The 27,209-nt window shown below is 37.3% G+C and overlaps 1 protein-coding gene across 7 annotated transcripts in view; it reads right to left on the reverse strand.

The window, feature by feature from the left end:
- Nucleotides 1-27,209, reverse strand: part of RPRD2 (regulation of nuclear pre-mRNA domain containing 2) — an 84,508-nt gene that overhangs the window by 49,768 nt on the left and 7,531 nt on the right. The window contains exon 2 of one of the 7 annotated variants that reach the window (XM_089915996.1): nucleotides 18,268-18,389. The exons of 5 other annotated variants lie outside the window; for them this stretch is intronic. In XM_089915996.1, coding sequence (XP_089772122.1) covers nucleotides 18,268-18,389 — 122 coding nt within the window. One more of the 7 variants, XM_089916001.1, reaches the window with a different exon arrangement.

Here is a 27,209-nt window from a genome sequence, read left to right on the forward strand (position 1 = left end):
TGTACTTAAAAAATATGAGGGCTTCCCTGGTGGCGCAGTGGTTGCGGGTCCGCCTGCCAATGCGGGGTACGCGGGTTTGGGCCCTGGTCTGGGGGGGTCCCGCATGCCGTGGAGCAACTAAGCCCGTGCGCCACGGCTACTGAAGCCGGCGCCCTGTAGCCCATGCTGCGCAACGAGAGAGGCCACTGCGGTGAGAGGCCCGTGCACTGCAGCGGGAAGTGGCCCCCGCTCGCTGCAACCAGAGAAAAGCCCACGCGCAGCAATGAAGACCCAACGCAGCCAAAAAATAAAATAAAATAATAAAATAAATTTATTTTAAAAAATGCAATCTACCATGTGAGGAGCCTTATATAAATTATGCTATCTCATTTATGTTGCCATCACTTCACTCAAACAGCAATTACCAATATTACCAATAAACTCCAACTTATTCAACCCAAAGGAGATTTTTCTTTAATATATTTATCTATTTATTTTTGGCTGTGTTGGGTCTTGTTGCTGTGTGCCGGCTTTCTCTAGTTGCAGCGAGCGGGGGTTACTCTTTGTTGTGGTGAGCAGGCTTCTCACTGCAGTGGCTTCTCTTGTTGGGAAGCACGGGCTCTAGGAGTATGGGCTCAGTAGTTGTAGCCTGCGGGCTCTAGAGCACAGGCTCAGTAGTGGCACACGGGCTTAGTTGCTCCGTGGCACCTTCCCGGACCAGGGCTCGAACATGTGTCCCCTACGTTGGCAGGCAGATTCTTAACCACTGCACCACTAGGGAAGCCCCAAAAGGAGATTTTTTTAAATGCTATTTCTACATAGAACTATCATTTCCACCAGGCTTTGGCACACAGAATAATGTGCTATAGTAATCCCTTTTTGTTTCTGTTATAATCATTCTCTTAGTTCTCCTCTGACGTCTCTAGCTCTTCCTCCATATATATACACAGGTGGACATGATAGGTAGGCAGCTCTGCCTGTGATCATCCTCCTTTATTTATTTCGTTTTTTAAAATATTTATTTATTTGCAGGTCGCAGGCTCCTTAGTTGTGGCATGCAGGTTTCTTAGTTGCGGCACACAGGCTTAGTTGTGGCATGCTACTCTCAGTTGCAGCATGCGTGTGGGATCTAGTTCCCTGACCAGGGATCAAACCCAGGCCCCCTGCACTGGGAGTGTGGAGTCTTATCCACCGTGCCACCAGTGAAGTCCTCAATCCTCCTTTAAATGTTGATGCTCCCCAGGGTTCTCTCCTGAGCACTCTTCTCGATTCACCCGTAGCATAGAGTTGTAAGATTTCAGGTTCAAAATCAGATAGTCAGTTCTATTCCTGGCTTTATCACTTATTAGCTTTAGGGTCTTATACATTACCTAACTTCTATATGTTACTTTTTTTTTTCTTTGCAAAATGACAAACTCATGGGTTGTTATAAGAATTAAATAAAACAATGTATGTAAAGCATTTAGGACTTTGCTTAGCCAACAGAAAATGGAATGCTATCAGCATAATTATCCACATTTAACTACTACCACCTAAGTACCAATGACTCCCATATCCATAGATTTCATGCTTGGATTTCCCTTTACCAGTCAATGCACACATCTACTTCAAAGTCTCAGAGATACCTTGAACTTGGTTTTTCAATATTTTATTAATAATCTTCCTCCTCTTCCATCTGTTACTGCTCTTGTATTTAGCTAGAATTTCAGCAGTCTTCTTTGGCTCTTCTTCTTCCCTACCTGACCCACACCCCCTTTTGATAAATCTCCAAGTCCAGCCAATTTTGTCTCCCAATAACATTTTTCAAATTTATCCCCTCTTCTCCTTCTCTTCCTACCATTGCTCTTTGCTGGGTCATCACTTTTGACCGGGACTACTACTGAAATAGCCTCCTAACTGGTTATCCTGCCTTGGACTTGGTCTTCTCAAATTTATTCTCTACATTGTTGCTAAATTCATCTTCTAATAGGTAAACAGTATCCAACTATTTCTCAGATCAAATCTGTCAATGATTTCCAACTGCTTACTAGAAAATGCCCAAACACCTTAGTCTTCATTTACATTCTGGATCTTACCTTCTTTTTCAGTCTCATCTCCTCCCCCTTCAAATTCGAAATTCCACCTTTAATGAATTACTCAGTTCCCAGAAACACACCTCTCTCTCTCTCACAGAACTTTCCTTTTCTATGATAACCCATCCTAAATAATCTTCAGTGTTTTCTACTCACCCATAGGAAAAAGTCAAAAATTTTAAATTTAATTCATGTCAGATTCTGACCCCTCTCTACCTCAACTTCCCAAAACAAATCACCCCAAACTTTTTTTTTTTTTTGGCCATGCCACGTGGCTTGCAGGCTCTTAGTTCCCCCACCAGGGACTGAACCCAGGCCCTTGGCAGTGAAAGCTTGGAGTCCTAACCAGGAAATTCCCGCCCTAAACTATTACTGGAGAGATTAAGAGACTCAAGGTACAGAGCAATCTGATGTAACTAATTTGTGTTTCTGAAATGGATATAGGTTTGGACTAGCCAGCTATAAATGACATTTTTGGATCAACTGAAGAAATGTGAATGTGGTCTGGGATCAGATAAAATGAAAATTTACGGAAATGGAAATAAATCATCAACTGGAGGGAAAACACAGTAATTATAGAATGATCTCATGTTAGGAAAAAAATCTGTGAAAGAGATCAGAAAGAATAAGGAATTAAGTTTTAACAGTACTGATCTCTATTTTTTTCACTTTTGCTTGCCTGTATTATAATTTTCTGTAATATATATTTGCTGCTTCCATTATTGATTAAGGAAATATAATCGCTTTTGTCCAAAAAGTTTAACTGACTGTCTTAAACTAATTTGTATTTCAGCCTGGACCTATTCTTTGAACTGCAGACTCAAATATCCAACTTCCTACCCAACATCTCTCTTGGGATATTTAATACACAGCTCAGACTCAACGTGTGATATTCTGATCTCTTCCTCTTAATTCTCTCCTCCTATAGTCTTCTCCATCCCAGTAAATGGCATTTCTTCTGTGGTGGTTTTTTTCAGCCAAAAATCGGGTCATCCTTGACTCCCCTCTTTCACACTCCATATCCAAACTCACAATGCAGATCTCAGTAACGCTACCTTTGAAATATATACAGATTTAGGAAGTTACAAATGCAGAAAGAAGGAGGTTAGAATAAACCCTGTGGTGCTGGACTGTAATTGGAAGTCATGGTATGAATTCACAGTTATATATAGAAAACATATACTTATTCAAGAGATAAAAGTTAATGTCACTATTAATGAGGCAGATTGACATTATGTTCCTCCAAATATATATAATGCTTTAAGAACACAGTGTCACTTCTGTGGTATTCCTGCCCAAAACTGCATAACCTGAATCTAAAAACAAAAACAAAAAAACAAACAAATTTATGGATTATTTTACAAGTTACTGGTCTATAGTCTTCAAAAATTTCAGGGTCATGAAAGATAAGGAAAGACTAAAGAACTGTTTCAGACTGAAGTAAACTAAAGAGACATGACAACTCTAACAAATGACCCTGGACTTTTAAAAGACCATTATTGGGGCTTCCCTGGTGGCGCAGTGGTTGAGAGTCCGCCTGCCGCTGCAGGGGACACAGGTTCGTGCCCCGGTCCGGGAAGATCTCACATGCCGCAGAGCGGCTGGGCCCGTGAGCCATGGCCGCTGAGCCTGCGCGTCCGGAGCCTGTGCTCCACAACCAGAGAGGCCACAACAGTGAGAGGCCCGCGTACCGCAAAAAACAAACAACAACAAAAAAGACCATTATTGGGATAACTGGCAAAATTCAATTAAGGTCTGTGGATTCGATGGTGGTACTGTATCAGTTTTCATTTCCTGGTTTTGGTGGTTGCACAGATGTTACATAACAACTGTTGCAATGTACTGAACTGTGTCTCCCCAAAATTCATATGTTGAAGTCCTAACCCCCAATGTTACTGTATGCGGAGATAAGGTCTATAAGGAGGTAATTAAGGTTACCTGAGGACATAATGGTGGGGCCTTGATAAGATGACACGAGTGTCCTTAGACATCAGAGGAACTCTGCCTCCCCCCAAACCCTCCTCCACCACGTGAGGACACAGTAAGAAGGTGGCCATCTACAAGCCAGGAAGAGAACTTTCACCAGAAACTGAACCCTGTCAGACCTTGATCTTAGCCTTTCCACCCTCTAGAACTGTAAGAAAATAAATTTCTGCTGTTTAAGCCACACAGTTTGTGGTATTTTGTTATGGCAGCCCAAGCTTACTGATACAACTATATAAGGAAATGAACTGCTTTTAAGGACACTGAAGTATTAAACAGGGCATCATGTCTGCAACATACTCTCAAATAAGTGTGTGTGTGTGTACGTGTATATGAAGAGAGCAATAAGAGATTAAAGTAAATATGGTAAAATGTTAATTATTGGGGAATCTGGTGAAAGGCACACAAGAGGTATTTGTAATATACTGCAGCTTTAAATTTGAAATTATTTAAAAATAACAAATTTTTTAAAATACATAGACTCCAACTATTATTTATCATTGCCTCCTGGTTTAAGTCATATCATCTTTTGCTTGAATTATTGAATTAGCCTCTTAACTGGTCTCCCTGCTTCTACCTTTGCCCCACTTCAGTCTAGATCCTTTCAAATATAAATCTGATCATATTATTATTTTGCTGCTTTAAATCCCTCCAGTAATGGCTCTCGCCCTTACTCAGGGTAAAGATCAAAGTCCTTACTATGGCCTGTAAGTCCTAAACAATCTGACCTTGCATTATCTCTCTGATCCCCAGTCCTGGTAACCATTCATTCCATTCCAGCCACTCTGGCCACCTTGCAACTGCAAGACCTACAACACACCTAGCATACTCTTGCTTCAGGGTCCTTTGAGCTCCCTGCTCCCTCTGCTTGGAACATTCTTTTCCCATATAATCTCATGGTTTACTCTCTCGCTGCCTTTAAATCTTTGCCCAAATGTCACTTTCTCAGTGACTTTCTGTATTTCCGTGACCAGGAAAACTGCAACATCAAACCACCAACACTCCTATCACCCCTTGTTTTTTCCACCCGATATACTATAATTTACTTACTTTATCTTTTGCCTGTCTCCCCCGGTGAGGACAAGGATTTTCGTCAGTTTTGTTTAGTGTTGAATTCTCAGCACCTAGGACCATGCCTAACACATAGTAGGCTTTCAGTAACTATTTCTTGAATAAATTAGAAAAAAGGAGAAGGAAAATACAAAGAAAAGAAAAAGTACTCATGAAAATGAGTACTAGGGTCTTCTATTCAGTTTGGTTAATAATCCCATAAGGTAGCTGGCTTCTGAGTACCTACAGAGTAGATAGGGACCAGACTTCCATCTAAGATACCGTTAGGTACTGTAATTAGTGCACGATTTTAAGAATTAATCTTTTGTCTTAGGTACTGATTTTAGAACCCGAGTAAATGACTTCAATGTACACTGAAAGAGCCACATCTAAGCTAAAAAATTCAAAATGGTCTCTCAACATTTGTAAAGTATCAACTCAGAAGTTCTTTGAATAATTTGCCACTAGGAACATTTGTTAAATATCGTTATATATAATTATCTAGAAATCTACTAAATCCAAACATTCCCTAACTCTAAACAGAAAACTACTCAGTGTTATCAATGATCTGTAAAGAGCCAAAAGAAAATCATTATCTAAATATCCAACAGTAGCAGAGTTGACAATCATTAATCAAATATGAAGACCATACAGAAAATAGAAAAATGGTTTACATATTGAAAGTGGAGAAAACAAAAAATATATGTCAACCTTGCCTCTTGCTTCCCCTTACTTTCTACTTTTAAGTCCTGTTAATCCTACCTTCTTATTACTGCGTATTTCTGAATTTAATATAAGATTGTTTATAACATGCACATTTTATACACCACCAAGAAATTTTAAAAGTGCTTCCAGTTAGCTGAATGAAACCATCAACTGTAAAATACATACTGCTTTCAAACATGTTAAAATGTGAAAAGACAATGTACATCCTAGAATTGATGAAGTACATTAATTTCTAGTTCATTTTTTCCCTCCCCATTTCTTTTGCCACTACCCTACTTCAGTTTCTCATCATTACTACAACAAACTTCTTAATAACTGATCTCTGTCTGTAGCTTCAATGCATTTTCCAGACTGCTGGGAATTAATCCCACCAGTATGCTTGTCCCTGTGTACAAAGATATTCTTGCAGCACTATTTCCAACAAAAGTCTGGAAATATCCTAAAAGTTCTTAATAGGGGCTTTGCTAAATAAATTCTGTTACCTCCATCTAGCTGAAAAGTATGTAACTATTAAAAAACTTGTGTTTTTAATAGTTCATTTTATAGTTCATTTAGAACTATCTCCAAGATATAAAGCAAAAACAAGATATAATGGATCTGGGCTTCCCTGGTGGCTCAGTGGTTGGGAGTCCACCTGCCGATGCAGGGGACGCGGGTTCGTGCCCCAGTCCGGGAGGATCCCACGTGCCGCGGCCGCTGGGCCTGCGCGTCCGGAGCCTGTGCTCCGCAGCGGGAGGGGCCGCGGTAGTGAGAGGCCCGCGCACCGCAAAAAAAAAAAAAAAAAAAAAAAAAAGATACGATGGGTCTACTTTGCTAGTATATGTGTACAAAAGTACAAACAAGCATATACTTCATATTTATAGAGAATACCTCTGGGAAGATATATAAGAAACTGCTAACAGTAATGCCTCTACAGAAGGAAACCAAGGGATCGAGAGAGAGAGAGACAGTCATGACAGAGCAATTCATTTTCTATCGTACACTTTTTGGAATTTGGGCATGTATTTACTTATTCAAAATAATACATTAAAAATTAAAAAGAAAACACCCCTATGCCACTACATTTTATGTCCTTCCTCAATACTGCTAAAGCACCTTGTATATAGATACTGTACTTTTTCACTTGGAATTTAAAGCATCCATTTATAAATGTTTCCTCATCAGACCATGAGTTCTTTCAGCACACTGGCTTGGTACCTCAATGCCAATCAACTATTTATCAGGTATACAATTAATATCTTCTACTGAATAAATGAATACTAACCAAAGCCTCCCTTCTAAAATCATCCCCATCCAGGCCTCATCTTCCCCCATGCTCCAAATTATCTGTTTCTCTCTCTTATCAATTATCCCCAAATGTTTTGGGGTCTCCTAGATAACACCAAGCAATGATCTAGGGTGTGAAGGAGATTGAACCTTTTACTCCTGTCCCTTGTTAACCAAATCCATCTTCTGTAAGTCTATATTACAGGGTCTTAAACAACAACCCCCCACCATTGCTCTTTCATAACATTTACTCTTTCAAGTTTACCCTGATTTCACTAATACGAAAATGCTGGGGAAAAGAGGAATATCAAATAAATAATGTAATCTGCCCCACCTTAGTGCTAAGGAGAGTCCTGTCTCAAATACATATAGCAGAATTATTCCTTTCAGAGGATGGTATAGCAGAAAGAAAACAGAAATTGGACTCAGACATACATCAATTCAAATTTTACCTCAATAACTGAGTCATGACCTTGACTAAAATTATATGTCTCTGAGCCTTTATTTCCATCCTTAAAATGAATATAATAGCTCAAGACTTTGGAAGGAATAAATAATATATGTTAAATGTCTGTTTATAGTACCTACTAGAGAACAAGTCAAATACTTCACTAACAGCAGTTGTTTTCTCCCAGTTTTCCTTCCCTGTAAGCTAGTATATATCAGGTGAGTATGAGGGGAAAATGCCATTTGATTAAACTAATCTAAATTAAGGTATGTATGACAATAGTTTCTTTCTCTTTAACCCTGGCCTCTGAAAACAGGGAGAGAAAAGGCTATTTTATTCTTAGCTCCTCCAATTCCAGGACTCCCTTGCTCTATTCTGGCTCCTGACATCTAGGAGGCTTGTGAAACATCTAGGTTGCAAAAAAATCAGAAGCGGAATCACTTGGGAACCCTAGTCTTCGGAGAAGTCCAAGGGCTTCAACTCAACCAGTTTTCTTCTCAGCTGACCTCAGAAACACTTGGTTTGTCTATAGTAATACTAAATATAGAGATTTATATGAGTTGTTTAATTGCTTACACCTAATAACTATGCAGAGTAACTATGTACATATCATTTAATAAGCGAAATGTTTTAAAAAGTTGATTATAACCAAAACTCTGTTCAAGAACGATTCAAATGTTGGTTAATAGCCAAGCTGTCTGTTCATGGATTTTAAAAAATGTTCACACTATTTCTTCCATCTAAAATGACATTACTCTTCTCCTTTTATTATTTGAATTCTCATCTCAAAACCCAAGTCAAAACCCTGGTCCTCAAAGACAGCTCTTGAAACCACTTCCATCTTTCTTAACTCTGAACTTACACTGCTCTTATATTTAACATCATGTACTGCTTCACACATTAGCTTTTCCTTGGCTTGATTGTAAACTCTTTGAAACAGAATTATATCATTTACTTCTTTTCCATCTTTCATAGTGCTGAATACAAACTAGCCATTTATTATGTTTTTGTTGACTGACTGCCTACTTCCATAGTCTAACTTGAGGCCAAAAAAAGCAGATTATTCCTTTTCATCTTCAATGAGTATTAGCACAACTATTTATTATTTACATTAATGAAGGGAAATACTAGTGTGGCTAATCCCAACAAATTAATTCCCAAAACATTTCCACTGTACATTTAGAATATATCATATCAATTCTTTTAACAAATTTATCTTAGTAATTATGTACTTAAGTTTATGTCACAATAATCCACCTTACTCTCCACACCTGATACTTCTCTAACAGAGAAGGAAGAGAGATGCCACAAGATTAGGAAAGAGTAACTTGTGAGAAAACAATCAACTTTTTATAACCAGGGTGTCATATGATATTTCAACATCGTCGCCACCACCACCAAGAAAGTATATGTGAAACCAAGAGTTATAAACTTATATATTTACCAAAAACTTAGAGGAATTAATTTCCATAACACTTTCATAATATGTCAGCCAATCAGCTGTCAAAGTCAGGTACTGTGCCCTTTTTTCTCCATCTATCTAATAACTATAGAAAAATTTCCAAGAAGCAGTATAATATGGCCTGGTGCAGCAGTTCCCAAATTCTGGCCATAGCCTGTGATGAAATTTCCATTGGTTTGCAGAGAAATGAGAAAAATAAGGACATAGCAGCTTATTTTTCCTGAAGCAAAATGTATCCAAGTTAAAGAATGGTTCTCTATTATCTTCTTCCTATTTTTCTGCTAATTAAAATTCTTTATGAAATGATGGTAATGATTTTAATGTCCTCAATTGGAAATACGAACAATCCTATTTCAGTACCTTTAGTTTTTCTATTTTCTTAAATTGATTGGCCCATGTCTAGAAACTACTAGTCCAATAGATCTCCTCTGATCCTGACTCACTGTGAGCTACCAAAATAAATGAATGCTTAAACACTTCATTGCTTAGTTTGCTTTTTATGATCAATAATTAGACTTGTGTGTTAACTGTGCTGGAAAAATTTCTTTCTTGAGATTACATGGACCCATGATCTGTGGATCACAAAAATGCCAAAAGCAGCGTTAGTGTATAAAGATGGTCTTTTATTTATCCCAAGAACTTAAGGATGGCTTTATCTTAGAAAATCTGTAAATATCATTCACTATATTTACAGAAAAATTCTTGATAAAATTCTGTGTCTGCTGAAGTAGATACTGTTAGCAAATAACAATTTCCGTTAGAAATAAAAAGGAACCACATAACCTGATAATGAAGTCTTAAATACAAAGAGTGAAGTACCATAGGGATAAGACTATCATATATATCAGATCAGTTCCTCCACATTGATCAACACATTCAATAGAATTCCAGTCAAAATCCTAATAAAATACATTAAGGAATTTGACAAGCTGATTCTCCATTTTATATGGAAGCGCAAAGGCCTAAGAATAAAAAGACACAAGGTAGAAGAATGTGGCCTCCCAGATACCATGATGTCACATAACAGGCTATGGAATTTGCATGGGTATGGCCAAATTGACCATTAGAACCAAACGGAGAGCCCATACACAGATCTGTGTTAACTGACATTTATGACAGGGGTAGCACTGCAGATCACTGGGAAAAAAGGAGAATGCTATTCATTAAAGTAGATAGGACAATGGTGTTTCTACATGGAAAAAAAATGAACTTTATCATGTCATATACAAAAGTCAGTTCTGGGGCTTCCCTGGTGGCGCAGTGGTTGAGAGTCCGCCTACCGATGCAGGGGACACGGGTTTGTGCCCCGGTCCGGGAAGGTCCCACATGCCACACAGCGGCTAGGCCCGTGAGCCATGGCCGCTGAGCCTGCGTGTCTGGAGCCTGTGCTCCGCAATGGGAGAGGCCACAGCAGTGAGAGGCCCACGTACCGCAAAAAAAAAAAAAAAAAAAAAATCAGTTCTGAATGGAATAAGGACAAATACAATAGGCTAACCAAAGGCTTCAGCAGAAAACACAGGAGAACATCTTTATGACCATAAGGTAGGGAAAGAGTTCTTAAACCAAACACAGTGTGCCAACCATAATAAAAAGTGGGTTAACCACAATACATATATAAATCTAATATTATTAAAATTAAGAACCTCTCTTCATCAAAAAGACATCATAAAGAGAGTACAAAGACATACCTCTAACTGGGAGAAACTCCTTGTAACTTCTTATGTGGACAAAAGAAACAAATGGGCATTTCACAGAATAGGAATCTTGAATAGCCAATCAAAAAAGAACTTCATTAATAATCAGGAAAATCCAAATTAAGATCAGGAGACAGCATTTACCCGCCCCCCAAGCCTGGCAAAAAATTAAAGAGAGCTGACAGTACCAAGATTTGGCAAAGATGTGGATAAACAGAAAGTCATCTTATTTATTGTGTTGGTGTTTTGTGTTAAAAAAAAAAATCAGGTTTATTATTGAGGTTTGATTTACATACACCAAAATTCACCCTTTTTAATGTACAGGTATATAAATTTTGACAAATTTTGCGGTGTAACCCCCGCAGTTCTATTACCCCCCCAAATCCTTCCTGCCCATTTTTAGTGAACACCCTCTCCCTACCCCCACTCTCTAACCATATAGTTTTGTCCTTTCCAGAGAGTTACATAAATGAAATTATATAATACATAACCTTTGAGTCACTTAGCATAATACATTTGACATGTATCTATGTGTGTGTACCAGTACTTCATTTCTTTTTTTAAGTCTTTTTTTTTTTTTTTTGGCCACACTATACAGCCTTCAGGATCTTAGTTCCCAGACCAGGGACTGAACCCGTGCCCCCTGAAGTGGAAGCGCAGAGTCCTAACTACTGGACTGCCAGGGAATTCCCTTAAATCATTTTTTTAAAAATTGTGGTAAAATATACAAAACATAACATTTCATTTCTTTTTATTGTAAGATAATATTCCACTTCAAGGATGTCCTAAAGTTTGTTTGTATCACAGTTTGTTTGTTGAAGGGTACTTGGGTTTTTTTGGTTTTGGTAATTATGAATAAAACCACTATAAACATCTCTTAATAGCATCTTTAACACAGCAAAATTTCATAATTTTGATGAAGTCCAGCTTATAAAAACAATTTTTTTAATGGATTGTGTTGTTGGTGTCATAAGAAATCTTTGCCTATCCCAAGATCAGACTTTCTCATACATAAAGGTGAAATACTGAAAGCTGCAGGATGTTCACTTTCACCCTTTCTCTACAACTAGATGTTCTAGCCAGTGCAGTAAGACAAGGGAAAGGAATAAAGGCATATAAATTGGAAAGGAAGAAATTACAACTGTCTTTTGTTGCAGACAACATGATTTGTCTACATAGAAAAACCACAAAGCATCTACAAAATAGGTACAAGGACTAGTGAGTGAGTTTAGTAGAGTTGCAGAATACATAATAGAAAAAAAATTTTTTTAACGTAGAACCATTTATAACAGCAAGAAAGACTTAGGTAGAATCTAACAAAATAAGGTATGTATGCAGAGAAAAAAATACAAAGCACTGATGAAAGAAATCAAAGAAGACCTAAATAAGTGGAGAGATATACCATACTTATGGGTTGGAAGACTCAATATTGTTAAGATGTCAATTCTCTCCCAAATTAATGTATAGATTCAATATAATCCTAATCAAAATCCCAGCAAAAAAAAGAATCCACTTGCCAATGCAGGGGACACGGGTTCAAGCCCTGGTCTGGGAAGATTCCACATGCCACGGAGCAACTAAGTCTGTGTGCCACAACTACTGAGTCTGTGCTCTAGAACCCGCGAGCCACAACTACTGAAGCCTGCGTGCCTAGAGCCCGTGCTCTGCAACAAGAGCAGCCCCCACTCGCCGCAACTAGAGATAGCCCGCATGCAGCAACGAAGACCCAACAGGGCCAAAAATAAATTAATTAATTAATTAAAAAAATAAATAAAATAAAATTTGAATGGAAAGACAAAAGACCTAGAATAGCTAAAGTAATTTTGAAAATCTTGTTGGAGGATTCACATTACCTGATTTCAGAACGAGATATAGTAATCAAGGCAGTGAGGCATTAGCAAAAGGACAGACACAGATGAATGGGACAAAATAGAGTTCAGAAATAGACTCATATGGTTAATTGATTTTTGACAAAGGTGCATAGGCAATTTAATGAAGAAATAAAGAAAGGACAGTCTTTTCAGCAAATGGTACTGGAACAGTTGGACATCCATTAAAAAAAAACAAAGAACAACCTTGACCCACACCTCATACCATTTGCAAAAATTAACTCGAAATGCATTATAGACCTAACTGTAAAATCTAACTACAAAACTTCTAGAAGTTCAATGTCTGCAGGATCTGTACTGTTGCTCCTTTTTCATTCCTGCTATTAGTAATTAGCATCTTCTTTTTTTTTCCTTTGTCTGGCTAAAGATTTGTCGGTTTTATTGATCACTTTAAAGTACTTTTAATGGGATTTTAAATGAGAAACAAATTGACAACACATACTTGTTAAGTCAAACAGTTGCATCCCTTCAATCTGGCAATTCCTCTCTTGCACATGTGCCCAAAAGTATCCATAGCAGCATTATTCATCACAGACAAATAACTATAATACAGATTGAATCCTGAATAGTTACAACCTTGAATGTAAATCATAGAGATTATTTTTTAATTTGATGAGATCTGATGCAGCCTTGCAAAGACATCCACTTGGATATGAAAAACAGCCTTGTTTAAAATTTTGAAGACAAAAAATTATTTCAAACTAATACTCAGCCACAAAACACATGTTAATAAAAGCAAACACACATACATGATCGTATGGCTGCTAAACCAGCTGGGTTCTAGGCCTTTTTCAGGTTTTCTATTGCTTAAGCCAATAAGCGTTCTATATATTAAGAATATATATATTCTATATATTAAGCCAATATTTTTATGGACATTTTCTCCATTTACTTTAGGCTTTGAAAATTATTAATGTAAAGCTGAAGATGTATTTGTAATTTTAAAAAATCTATGTCTATAGTTAGTTCTCTTTTAAGAACACACTGGGTAAACAAAATGTGATATACGTATATATAAATCTCACACACATAATGGAATATTATTCAGCCTTAAAAAGGACAGAAACTCTGACACATGCCATAATATGGATGAACCTTGAAGAGACGTTATGCTAAGATAATATGGATGAACCTTGAAGAGACGTTATGCTAAGTAAAATAAGCCAGTCACAAAAAGACAAATACTATATGATTCCACTTATATGAGGTACCTAGAGTAGTCAAAGTCATAGAAAGAGGAAGTAGAATGGTGGTTGCTAGGGGCTATGGGATGGGAGGAATGGGTAGTTACTTTTTAATGAGTACGGAGTTTCAGTTTGGGAAGATGAAAAAAAGTTCTGGAGATGGATGTTGGTGATGGTTGCACAACAATGTTAACGTATATAAGAAGAAAATAAGAAACTGTTAATAATGGAACTTGGCATATAGAGGAAAGTGATGGGTAAATTACTTTTCATTTTGTAACACATGTATAGTTTGAATTTTACAATGTACTTTAATAATCATAAAAAGTTTGTTAAGGGCTTCCCTGGTGGTGCAGTGGTTGAGAGTCCGCCTGTCGATGCAGGGGACACGGGTTCGTGCCCCAGTCTGGGAAGATCCCACATGCTGCGGAGCGGCTGGGCCCGTGAACCATGGCCGCTGAGCCTGCGTGTCCGGAGCCTGTGCTCCGCAACGGGAGAGGCCACAACAGTGAGAGGCCCGTGTACCGCAAAAAAAAAAAAAAAAAGTTTGTTAAAAAACAAACTAGTTAATGGCTCCCTAGTTCTGTATACTGAAGTGACTTTCATTTGAAAATAACCCTCCCTTAATTACATAATCCATCATAGCTACCTTCTCAGTTCTTACCTTCCCTCCTCCTTCAAATATTTGGAACACTGTCTACTACAATGGCCAGATGTCTCTCCATGTCCTCACCTAGGACAAGCTATTTATTAATTTTAAAAACGTATATATATATATTAGTCATTTAACATTAAACATACAAAAAGTATGCAATTTATTAGATGCCATTCTTCTATAAAGAGTTTTTCTTTCTTGCCCCTCCCCTTGTTCTCTTTCTCTTTTCTTTTAATGAATGTAACTATAGACACAGGGAGTTTTTTCTTCATTCATTACTGTCATTCTTTTTGATGTACAAACTGTCCCACAGTTAGCTAGTAAAATCCCTTTCAAGCCAGCTCTTACATCCTTTTCATATGATCTCATTCAACTTTGAGCTCTCCTGAGACCTTCTTGCCCTCCGGCCAAAGATGTCCATTCCATGAGCCTGATGTTTTCTTCATAGGAAGATTTTACAAACTACTAACTCAGTCTGGTTAATACTTACAGAGCTATTCAAATTTTCTAATTCTTCTTGGATTATTAATTTTTAAAGGAATTTGTCCATTTCATCTGAGTTTTCAAATTTATTGGCATAAAGTTGTTTGTATGATTTTTAAATTTCTACTTTATCTGTAGTCATGCCCCCTCTCCATTCCTAATATTGTTTATTTATGCTTCCTCTTTATTTCTTCCTTGATCAGTCCTGACAAAGGTTTACCTTTTACTTTTTTTTAGTGTTATTATTTTTTAAATTTATTTATTTTATTTTTGGCTGCATTGGGTCTTTGTTGCGGTGCACAGGCTTCTCATTGCAGTGGCTTCTCTTGTTGCGGAGCACAGGCTCTAGGTGCACGGGCTCAGTAGTTGTGGCCTGCGGGCCCTAGAGCGCCGGCTCAGTAGCTGTGGCACATGGACTTAGTTGCTCTGCAGCATGTGGGATCTTCCTGGACCAGGTCTCGAACCCATGTCCCCTGCATTGGCAGACGGATTCTTAACCACTGTGCCACCAGGGAAGCCCCTACTGGGCTTTTTGAAGAAGCAGGTTTTGTCTTTGCTGACCCTCTCTATTTTATCTTTCTTTTGTACTTATTCTTTGCTCTTATTTTTAATCTCCTTCCTTCTACTCTCCTTGGGCCTATTCTGTTGTTCTTTGCCTGTTTTTTTTGTTTTTTTTTTTTTAAACAAAAGACGCTTAGCTTACTAAGTTTCAGCCTCTTGCATTTAAGGTTACAAATTTCCCTTAGGTACAGCTTTACTGCATCCCAGCCCAGACTTCTTAACTCAAGACCCATATACCTACTTGTCTAACATGACGTCTCCACTGAAGTATCTAGAAGATACCTCAAACTCAACATGTTAAAAACTAAACTCTTGATCTCTCCCAAATCTTGTCTACTCAAAGCCTTCATCACGTAGTTAATGACAACTCCATCCTTCTATCACTCAGGACACAAATCTTGGAATTATCTTTAATTCCTCCTTTTTCTCATACTGTCAGCAATTCGTTCTATCTTCAAAACGTATCCAGAAATCATTTACTTCTTATGACCTTTATCCCTGTCACTGCAATCTAAGCCATCATCATCTCTCACCTAGACTATTACATTACTCTTATAATAGGTCTCTCTGCTTCTGTCCATTCCTCCTTATAGTCTATTCTTGCCATGGCAGTGGAGAATTCTTTTAAAAGGTAAGTCAGAGCATGTTATTCTCTGCTCAAAACTCTCCAATGGTTACTACTTCTGCTCTAAGTAAAAGCCAAAGACTTTGCCCTACGTGATCTGCCATCTCCTTTATCTCTCTGACCTCGTCTACTTTCACTCCATTCTAGCCATAGTGTTCTGGAACACTATTCTTTGAACATACCAGATATACTCATAATTTAGCGTCTTAATACTAACTGTTCCCTTTACCTAGAATCCTCTTCCTCCAGATATGCACCCGGCTAACTCAGTGTCTTCAGGTCTTTACCTAATTCTCACTCTCTCAATGAAGCCTATTTTAAGTGCTTCCTTTAATACTGCAACCTGTCCCCCAATCTCCACCGTTAATTCCAATGCCCTTTACCCTGCTCTTTTTACTTTTTTCCCATAAGATTTTTTCATTTTCTACCATAATAGGTAATTTACTTTTCCATTATATTTATTGATCCACAAGGTCAGAAATCTTGATCACTGATGGATCCCATCAGTGGGATCACTGATGGATCCCAAATAAACAAATGGTAAGCACTCAATAAAATGAGTTATTAGTTTTGATGTAGTGTTCTTATTACTATTCAGTGCTATGTATTTTTAAATTTCTACTATGATTTATTCTCTGATCCATGAGTTATCTGGAAATGCACATTTTAATTTCCAAGCAAAGGGGAAATTTTTGTTTTGGTTATTAACTTCTAAGTTAAAAGTACTATATGGCTAAAGAACATGAACCTGCATGATACAAAGGATCTAAAATTATACTAATCTTGCATTAGGGGCCAGTACACATCACTAATTGGTTTAAATATTCCTTGTTTGTTCAAAAGAGAATGCACATTTTCTAATTTTAGAGCACATAGCACTGACTCTCCATATGTGAGTCAGTTAAATCAGATATGATAGTATAGTATAAATTATATTTTTACATATTTTGTATCTGCTTAAACTACCAATAATTAACAGCTACATTTTAACTCTCTCACTAGGATAACAAAGCTGGTAAATTTTCCTTTCAGTTCAGGCATACTTCAGAGGTATCGCAGGTTTGGTTCCAGACCACCACAATAAAGTTCCAAATATAGAAATAAAGTGAGTCACATGAATTTTCTGGTTTCCCAGTGCATATAAAAGTTATGTTTACACTATACTGTAGTCTATTAAGTATGCAATAGCATTATGTCTAAACAAAAACAATGTACACACCTTAATTTTAAAATGCTGTTGGGGGACTTCCCTGGTGGTCCAGTGGTTAAGAATCTGCCTTCTGGGACTTCCCTGGTGGTGCGGTGGTTAAGAATCTGCCTGCCAATGCAAGGGACACAGGTTCGATCCCTGGTCCGGGAAGATCCCACATGCTGCAGAGCAACAAAGCCTGTGCGCCACAACTACTGAGCCTGTGTGCTGCAACTACTGAAGCCCGCATACTCTAGGGCCCGCGTGCCGCAACTACTGAGCCTGCATGCCACAACTACTGAAGCCCGTGCACCTAGAGCCCGCACTTCACAACAAGAGAAGCCACCGCAATGAGAAGCCCACGCACCGCAACGAAGAGCAGCCCCTTTTATTAATTTAAACATTTTATACATGATTATTTTATATTTTGTATCTTATCATTAATAGTTTAAGTCTTTAGGGGTTTGTTTCTATCAAATCTCACTCAAAGTGACTTATTTCCTTGTGTTTGGTAATTCTCTGTTGAATTTTATCTGTGGGAATTCAAAGAGCCTAACCAGAAAAAGCTTTCTCTCAAAGTGTACTTGCAAGTGCTATGGCAGAATCAGGGTAGTACTGACCTTGGTCCAATTTATCATCTTTCTCAGAGGGTTCTTCCATTTTGCTGTGGGCCAAAGGCTTAGTTTCCCATTAGTGCTAATATGGGCATTTGCCTTTGAGAGCAACCTTGCCTTTTCTGTTTGCTCACAGCTCATTGTTCCTGCTTCAGCTGACTCTTCACTTTTGTGAGAACAGACCCTTAGAGAGCGCCCTAACTTTTTCAGCATACTCAGTAATGCATTAAAAATGAAGCTTGTAACCTTCCATGCACAAAGATACTGCCCCCTCAAGGAGGTGGAACATCAATTCTGCACTCCTTAAGCGTGTACTGTGCACAGTGACTTCTTTCCAAAGTGTATAGTTTGATAAGGGGGTGGGGGGAGATTTTACAGTGAAGAAACCTGATAAATACTGCCTCAGCCAGGTGATCAAGGTTAGCATCATCAGTGATAAGTCATGTTGACAGGATACTCTTGACGCGATGTGATGCAAATGGCACTTTTCCTGTGTTCTTTCCAAGAACCTATAGCCCCAATTAATCATGAAAAAATATATATATCAGACAAACGCATATTTTTGTTTATTCATTTGGGCTGCACCTAGCGGCTTGAGGGATCTTAGTTCCCCAAACAGGAATCAAACTCAGGCCCTCTTGCAGTGGAAGCGCAGAGTCCTAACCACTAGACCACCAGAGAATTCCCCAGACAAATCCATATAGAGGGACATTCTACAAAATACCTGATCAATACTCCTCAAAACTGTTCACAGTCTAAAGGAGCCTGAAGTGACATGATGATTAAATGTAATGTGGAATTTTGCATGGGATTTTGGGATAGAAAAAGACATTTGGCAAAAACTAAGGAAATCCACAAATAAAGTATGGACTCTAGTTAATAATGACCTATCAGTATTGGTTCATTAGCTGTAACAAATGTACCATATACCAATGTAAGATGTTAACAACAGGGGAAACTGGGTGCATGGTATGCTAAAACCCTCTATACCATCTCTGCAACTTCTCTTTAAACCTAAAGCTATTCTAGAATAAAGTTTATTTTTAAAAGTTATGTTTGTTACAATTTCTGCAGGATTTAGTTATTTTTTAGGGCAAAAAAAATGTAGTCTCTCTGCAAAATATCTAGTTTGTCATATCATCAGAAACAGAAATTGTCCTATTCACCCTTCTCCCCAGTACAATCATGCCTTTTCCCAGAACCATGTTCCTTGGAAACTCCACTGGCAAACTTTCTCTTCCCTTAATTTCTGAGAAATTACTTTGCTCTGATCTTCTCCTCTACCTAGGACACCTTTTCTTCTGAAACTCTGGTGTTTCCCAAGTTCTTTCACTGGCCCTTTTCTCTTCTCACTTAAAATACTGTGTCCCTTGAAGTGCTCATTCATTAACTACTACCAGTATGATTACAATTCCCAAGTCTCCATCTCTAGTCCAAAGCTCCCTCCCAAATACAATATAGTGGTTATGAACATATTTAAGTTAGTCAGAACTAGTTTCAAAGCCCAGCCCCTATTTCCAACTGCATGACCTTTTCTCATCTATACAATGAGATGCTTTTCTCATCTATACAATGAAATAATAGTACCCACTTATTCAAAGGTTTTTCTCAAGATTACATGACAAAATACACAAAAAACTCCTAGAATTGCATCAAGTATATAACTGTCAATAAATATTAGGATTATAAGCACTATCAAAATGGTTAATTATCTATTAAACAACTTGTCTCAGATGCCCTCCAGACACTCCAACTCCATGTGTGCAAGCCTGCTTTTATCATCTATTTCCTCCCAAATTTCCTGTCACCCAAGACAGAATCCACAGGATCCATCTTCCAAGCTTTCCTCTAACTTCATCCCGTACATCCAACTGGTCAGCAAGTTCTGCCGAATTCTACTTTCTAAATACCTCTTAGATCTTTTCTGTCCTCTCCACTACCAGTTATATTCTTTCAAATCTTTGTCATTTGGTTAGATTATTATAGTGGCTCCTGAACATTTCCCCCAAACATATTATCATTTATTTTTGGAAACCATAATATCAGTTTCAGGTATTGCTATTTTAAAGACCAAAATACAATACTTTTGTTGGCATAATACAAAAGAAGTTCATTCGTTGTCCTTAGTTGTCTTTATCTCTTTCCTACCTACTCACCCACCCCCATTCCTCTCACTTTCACCACAAACTCCTTACCCTACTTCCTGTGCAGTTCAGGAAACTCCCCTGACTCACCCCCCTCTACCTTTGTCATGGCCCACTTATAGAGAGAGTCTGACCCTGAGGGAAAGAACCTTCCGTAACAAAGAATCTCTCCTAGGGAAAAGAAAGGATTTAAACTCCATTAGGGAAACGTTTCCCAAGTTGGCCAAGAAAGAAGTCAAAACTTCGGCAATTTTGAACTACTGAACATAGACAGGTGGTTCCGAAAGCACTGGTCAGGGGAGTTAAATATGGCAAGAAGATACTAAAGTCCAACCCAACCAGCTACATCACACAAAGCAATTATAAACGTACCTCAGACAAAAAGACCAAAGTCAAAGGAAGCAGCAAAACCAGGAGGAGCTGATGATTTACATTACAATGATAATCTATGCTTAATAGTTATGTTTTTATAAATTTACATTTTTACTTGATGTTTTAAAATATGAAATACATTAAAAATCTGGGCTCACAGACTTAACTTCAATTTTTGAATTCTAAAAGCTTTGAATAAATCCGAAAATATACTACTACCAGTATTACAAAAAAGTAATTTTGGTCCAGTGTTACAATCACTATCTATTGTAGTTTTTGTGCCTATACATACATAGTTACTTTGTTTTCAACATACCTTCCCCTCCCCACCGTGTCTTAAAAATCATGGTTTTTACTGCTTCTTTGCTTCTCTTTGTCTTTTCCATCCTCACTTGTCTATGTGTACTTCTGATTGTTCACTCTCTGCTTCTGATTCTTTCACACCTTTGTTTGTATTTGAGATACCTTCTTTCACCTGCTTCACATCTTTTTTGAACAACTGTTTCCTCCATGAAGCCTTTCTTACTACACACAAATATAAATTGGTTCTCTCTGCTCTTTAATTGGGGGTTTCCTAGAAAAACATCCATAACAAAGCTTCCCAATGTGCGTTCCGTAGAACAGTAATCACATGAGATGGCTAGAAATGAAAGGAACTCCATGGTCAAATAAGTTTGGAAAATACTGAACAGCCCATCCCCCACTCCTTCTGGAAATTCATGAAGCATTTTATTAAAGGTGCTAAAGTCTAGCAGCATGAAACAGGTTTAACTTTAACTTCGTAGTACCTAAGCTTTGACAGTGACAACCTAAACTAAACATCACCACTTTCTAGAAAATGCTGTTGTACAAAGTCAAATTCATATTTTTTGTTTATTGCTATGTTTTATTTTCTCTGTATCTTATCCACATTTATCAGTTTATACATATGTACTGTACATGGCAATCTGAGGATAAGAATCAATAGGAGAATAGAGATGAATTCTTATCCTAGTTTATACTAAACACAGTATATATGTGTAAGGATGACCTATAAATGGATTTCAAAAGCTGTTCACTTTTCTATTACCAGGTTTTTAAAGACTTTTAAAACAAAGTAAAATTGATCTTCCAAAATGTGTCTTGAAATGAAATTTTCTTTTAAAAAAATCTTGAATTTCAAATTTAAAATTTTAAATGAAAATATGATTAATATTTGGTCTTTATTATTCCAACTTAAATTTTTATAAACCCCTTGTTTTTGATAGGTTATTTTTAAAAATCCAGCAGCACTAAAGATATTGCTGTCCCTGTGAAATCCCTTCTTTGAGATGCATTTTCATATTAGCACAACAGCTATAAAAATATATGAAAGATTCTTAAATTCTATGAACTTCTAGAACTGCAAGATGTTTTTATACAAATAGGTTCTTGAAATACTCAAAGCAGATAAATAGTTTCCAAATTAGTGTGTTTTCCAGGCATTCTCTAGTATTAATAAAAAGGCCTAAAAAATCTGTGTTCATTCCTTTGGATTATTAACCTTAAAATTTCACCTAGGGTATGCAGGATTAACTGGAAGAATTTAAAGCTTAAGCACACAGGCCTGCATGAAACATGGTGTAATAAAAATACATACCATAATTGCATTTAAAAACAACAATAGTTACCATTTGCTGAGCTTTCTTTATATATATATATATATTACTGAAGTGTAGTTGATTTACAATGTTGTGTTAATTTCTGTTGTACAGTGCTGAGCTTTCTAAATGTCAGGTAGTTTGCAAAGCACTTTATATGAATTATCTTTTTTTTTTTTTTTTTTTTTGCGGTACGTGGGCCTCTCACTGTTGTGGCCTCTCCCGTTGCGGAGCACAGGCTCCGACGCGCAGGCTCAGCAGCCATGGCTCACGGGCCCAGCCGCTCCACGGCATGCGGCATCTTCCCGGACCTGGGCACGAATCCGTGTCCCCTATATCGGCAGGCGGACTCTCAACCACTGCGCCACCAGGGAAGCCCTGAATTATCTTTTTTAATACCACCAACAATCACATAAGGTGTGTTGTATTATTATTATTCCTATTTAAAGGCTTTAAGAGGTTAAGTAACAATTATAATGCCTATTGGAGTCGAAAGCCCATGTACTTTGCCAATTAACCACTATACAATATTGTATATCCCCCTACATATGTAAATCTATGTAAACAAAACTATGTAAAACCTCTATAGCAACAATTCTCGAAGTGTGCTCTGTGGTCAGATATAAGAAAGTCATTAATTAAGCACTTTCTATGTTCTACACCATCTTCAAGGTGCTGAGGATGTAGTGGTGGGCAAAACAAAGTCCCTGCTGTCATGGGCTTACATTCTAGTTGGGGGTGAGAGGGGACATGCATCTCAGTAAATAAACAAATAAATAAGGTAATATCTTATAATGGGAAAAGGTATATAAAGAAAATAAAATAGGGTGATGCAATAAGAGAATGATAGGAGCAAAGTGGGGTAGGGTAGGCTCTTTGGCTAGGACGATAGGGATCAACCTCTAAGGAGATGAGCTAAGACCTGAAAGACAAGGACATTAAGGCAAATTTTTCATATAAAGTGGTAATTTATAAAATGATAGTGATAATATAAATGGTAGTGTATTTTACATCCTTATTTGGCAAAATAAAAAGTTATCAAACTTATGATCTCACAAATTAAAAAACAGTAATTAAATGGTTATAAAATAACATCTGGTAACCCCTGGGCAATACACAGTATTAAGATGAGAGACAATGGATGTGTACGTTGCAGAAACTTAATAAAGGTCATTCTACAACATATCAATAAATCAGTGAATTCTCAAACCTTTTGGTTTCAGGATACCTTTACCCTCCTAAAAATTACTGAAGAAAAAAAAAAAAAAAAAAAAATTACTGAAGACCCCAAAGAGCTTTTGCTTATGTGGGTTAGTTACATCTATGCTCTTTACTGTATTATAAATTAAAACTAAGAATTTTAAAATATCTATTAATTCATTAAAAATAATAAAACCATTCAGTTAATAAGTTATACATATTTTATTAAAAATAACTATATTTGCAAAAGAAAAAAATTTAGTGAGGAGAGTAGCACTGTTTTACATTCTTGAAAATCTAATGTTTTGGCTCAACAGAAGACAGCTAAGTTCTCATATCTGCTTCTATATTCAATTTATTGCTATATACGAATTAATGAATTTTTTTCACCTCTGCAGCTTAGTGAAATCATCAAAATAGACAGGCACAGAACTCATAGAAACAGAGAGTAGAATGGTGGTTGCCAGGAGCCAGGGAGTGGGGGAATGGGAAGACGTTGGTCAAAGGGTACAAACTTGCAGTTATAAGATAAATAAGTTCTGGGGATCTAACATACAACATGGTGACTATAGTTAACAATATGGCATTATATACTTGAAAGTTACTACGTACATCTTGTGGTAATCATTTTGCAATTTATACATGTATCTAATCATCACAACTTACACAATGTTACATGTCAATAATATATTAAAAAGCTGGGAAAAAACAGGCACAAGGGCTGTTTGGGAACCATTATACTATATATACCACACTATGGAACACTACAAAATACCAATAGACTTTGAAAGAAGTGGAACGCAGTCTAGCACAAAGGTAGAGAGTAGGCGCTGGAGTCAAGACTGCTTAGATTTTAATTCTGGCTCTACTGCTTACTAGCTATGAAACTTGAACAATTAATTTTACCTCACTGAGCCTTCAAGTGCTTCAGTTATATCATCTATAACGTTTTCTTTATTATTTTCCCTTCACCAGCGTAATTTTACATATATATCACTAATAGCCTTACTAAGTAATAAAAATTACATAATATCAATACCTCATGAATTGTTATATTAAATGAGATCACACGATAAGAACTCAGGAAATGTTAACTATTTATTACTAAATCTATTAGTGATAATGTTTGTGAAGTTAACTGTATTAATGATTGGAAACTTAATAAAGAACATTGTTAAATAATAACAAAGTAATTGTAAGCAACTCAGGCTTTGAATCCACCGTATTTCTTGTATTTCTCCCACTCACTCTCACCTTCTGCCTTCAGAGAACAAAACCAAGGGGGGAAAAAAAATTAAGCTTATGCTTAGCCACCCTGAAACCAGGCAGTTTCCCTTTCCTATACTATAAAAATGGTCTGACAATTTCCTCAAAATAATCAATTGACTTCCCTAAGCCTCGGTTTATAAGAATTTTAAGTGGGGATAACTCCTACCTTCCAGAGCTTATGTTAGGATGATAGGAATATATATATATATATATATATATATATATATATCTGTATGTGTGTATGTATATGTTTGATATCTAGTAAGAGTGCTCAGTGAATGATACCTTCACTCCAACCAAAAAGTGATAACTCTTCGAAACTGGTACAGCATGTAAAAACTCATATTATCATTCCCAGAACAAGTTATTTTTGTTCAATTCTTATCTTAGTCATGAAACGTTAAGTTCCTTATAATTCCATCTCTTTCAGCGAGCGACCTAACATAAAGTTTTACATAGAGTAAGCACCCAATATTCCTAAATTAATTTTCTGAACTCTGTATCTTTGGACATAGGCATACACTATAAAAGAAATGTTAATAACTCAAGTAATACTGACTGCCTCTTGGACAGAGATCATCATTTTAAAATAATGCGTCATGCTACCATTTTAAAACTATAATGACAGTAAAGGGAACACAAAAACAGCACAGGATCCATTCGGGTCTTTTTTTAATTGAAAATGATAAGTTATAATGCCTAACATTAAAAAATCTTTTCCCTTCTAACAGTGAAACTTTCACTAAAGGAAATAATCAATCTCCTTTCTCCCCCCAGCCACCTCTGGTGGGTACCAAAGAACCATAGGGTGAAAGTAAGTGAAACTAATCACTAGCAAGTGAAGTGAAGGAAGAGACGAGAGAAAGATAAAAGGCTGCAACCAAAATTTAAACCCAGCGTATTAAACATTTTATTTCTTTCATCAAACAGCCTCTATTTCAATGTTTCTAAGAGAACAAGAAAAACAATGAGTTTCTTTTTTTAAACTATCTTTATCTTAGCCAGAAATACTTTAATGTTCTAAAGCACAAACGGAATTGCTGCCTTTTTCCAGAAGGAGTAACTAGGTTCTACTACTTCTCCACAAGATGTGCATCTCTCCAGTGTTCTATAACTAAAATCTGTGGATGCAGTGGAATCAAAAGCACTACAAAGCACCAACTCCTTTTTGTTTCCTTGACAAACAGATGAGAAACTCAGTCAAGGTGGTTTGTGCAACAGTGTTAAGTTTTTGAGTCATTTTTTTACTAGGGTCTCTGAGCTCCTTCTACACATTAAAAAACCTCATGTAGTCTTAGTTCTCAGATGAAATTTTAAAACAACTAACCCAAAATATTTTAAGGTACTGCTGTAGAACACTAAACACTTGGGAAAAGTGGGAAAAAAAAAGATTAAAAGAAAAGATCATAACTTGGGCTTCCCTGGTGGCGCAGTGGTTGAGAATCCGCCTGCCAATGCAGGGGACACGGGTTCGAGCCCTGGTCCAGAAGGATCCCACATGCCGTTGAGCAACTGGGTCTGTGCACCACAACTACTGAGCCTGCGCTCTGGAGCCCGCGAGCCACAACTGCTGAGGCCCGTGTGCCTGGAGCCTGTGCTCCGCAACAAGAGAAGCCACTGCAATGAGAAGCCGGCGCACAGCAAGGAGTGGCCCCAGCTCGTCGCAGCTGAAGGGGGCCCACGTGCAGCAACAGAGACCCAACGCAGCCAAAAAATTAATTAATTAAAAAAAAAAAAGAGCCTCACAGCCCCTTCAGCCCCCTCCTTATCTTCCCACCAGCCAGCTTCACACTTGCAAACTGGTTTCCATCACCTGCCTGGTGGACAGAGGCTATTGCCAGTTGTACCTTGAATCCGGAGACCAGGGTGTTAGGAATCTTGGAATTGTGGCTTTATCTGTCCATGAGTGATGCCAGAGGGGTTAAAAAAATTAATTAATTAAAAAATAAATAAAAATTTAAAAAAAGATCATAACTGAATGACAAAAGCTTAGGAGAAAAGGGAGTTTGGATGCATCTATTATTTATTAGTTTATGAAAGGCAGGAAGCCAAATCACTAAGAATAAAATCAGAAGTCTCCACTCTCTAAGAAATTACACACAAACATACACTCACCCCTTCTCTACCAACAGGACTGTAATTCTGGGGTGGCCTGTTTAAGGAAATGTTAATATTAGTAATTTTACATTGGAAATGGAAATTTCCAATGGAATTTTCAAGATATTTCCACACCACAAAATCACTTGAAGTTTGTCAATACTGTTTCACACTTTGATTTATGGGAATGTTTATTTGCTATATAATTTAACATTTAGCTTACTATGGGATGTACAGCAAAAGTATGTTTTACATATTGCTTTAAATCCACCTAAGGCCATGTATATAATACAACCCTTCTGCATTTGAGAGACAAAGCAGCTAAATGAAGAATATAACTGCTTGTAAAGTCTCATAATACACATAAAAAGGCTCATTTAGTATACACCATTACAATAATCACATGTAATAATCACGGTGGCTCATGTTTTGAAACACTGTCAGAAAACATGGAAATTATCTACATCTCTATGAACCTAGGGCAATGGATGGAAGAAAAGGTGACCTAGGCATCCAAAGGGCAGAAAGAAGATTGATTGTGCAATAATTTTAGAACTGGGAATTATAACAGACCTAATGCCTAACTAATCCAGAAGTGCCATTAAACCTAACCCAAGAGTAGAAATAA

This window comes from Delphinapterus leucas, chromosome 1 (assembly GCF_059928025.1).
Source record: "Delphinapterus leucas isolate spDelLeu-1000000601 "Yukka" chromosome 1, BTC_Dleu_Yukka2, whole genome shotgun sequence".
In the NCBI taxonomy this organism is placed as follows: domain Eukaryota; kingdom Metazoa; phylum Chordata; class Mammalia; order Artiodactyla; family Monodontidae; genus Delphinapterus; species Delphinapterus leucas.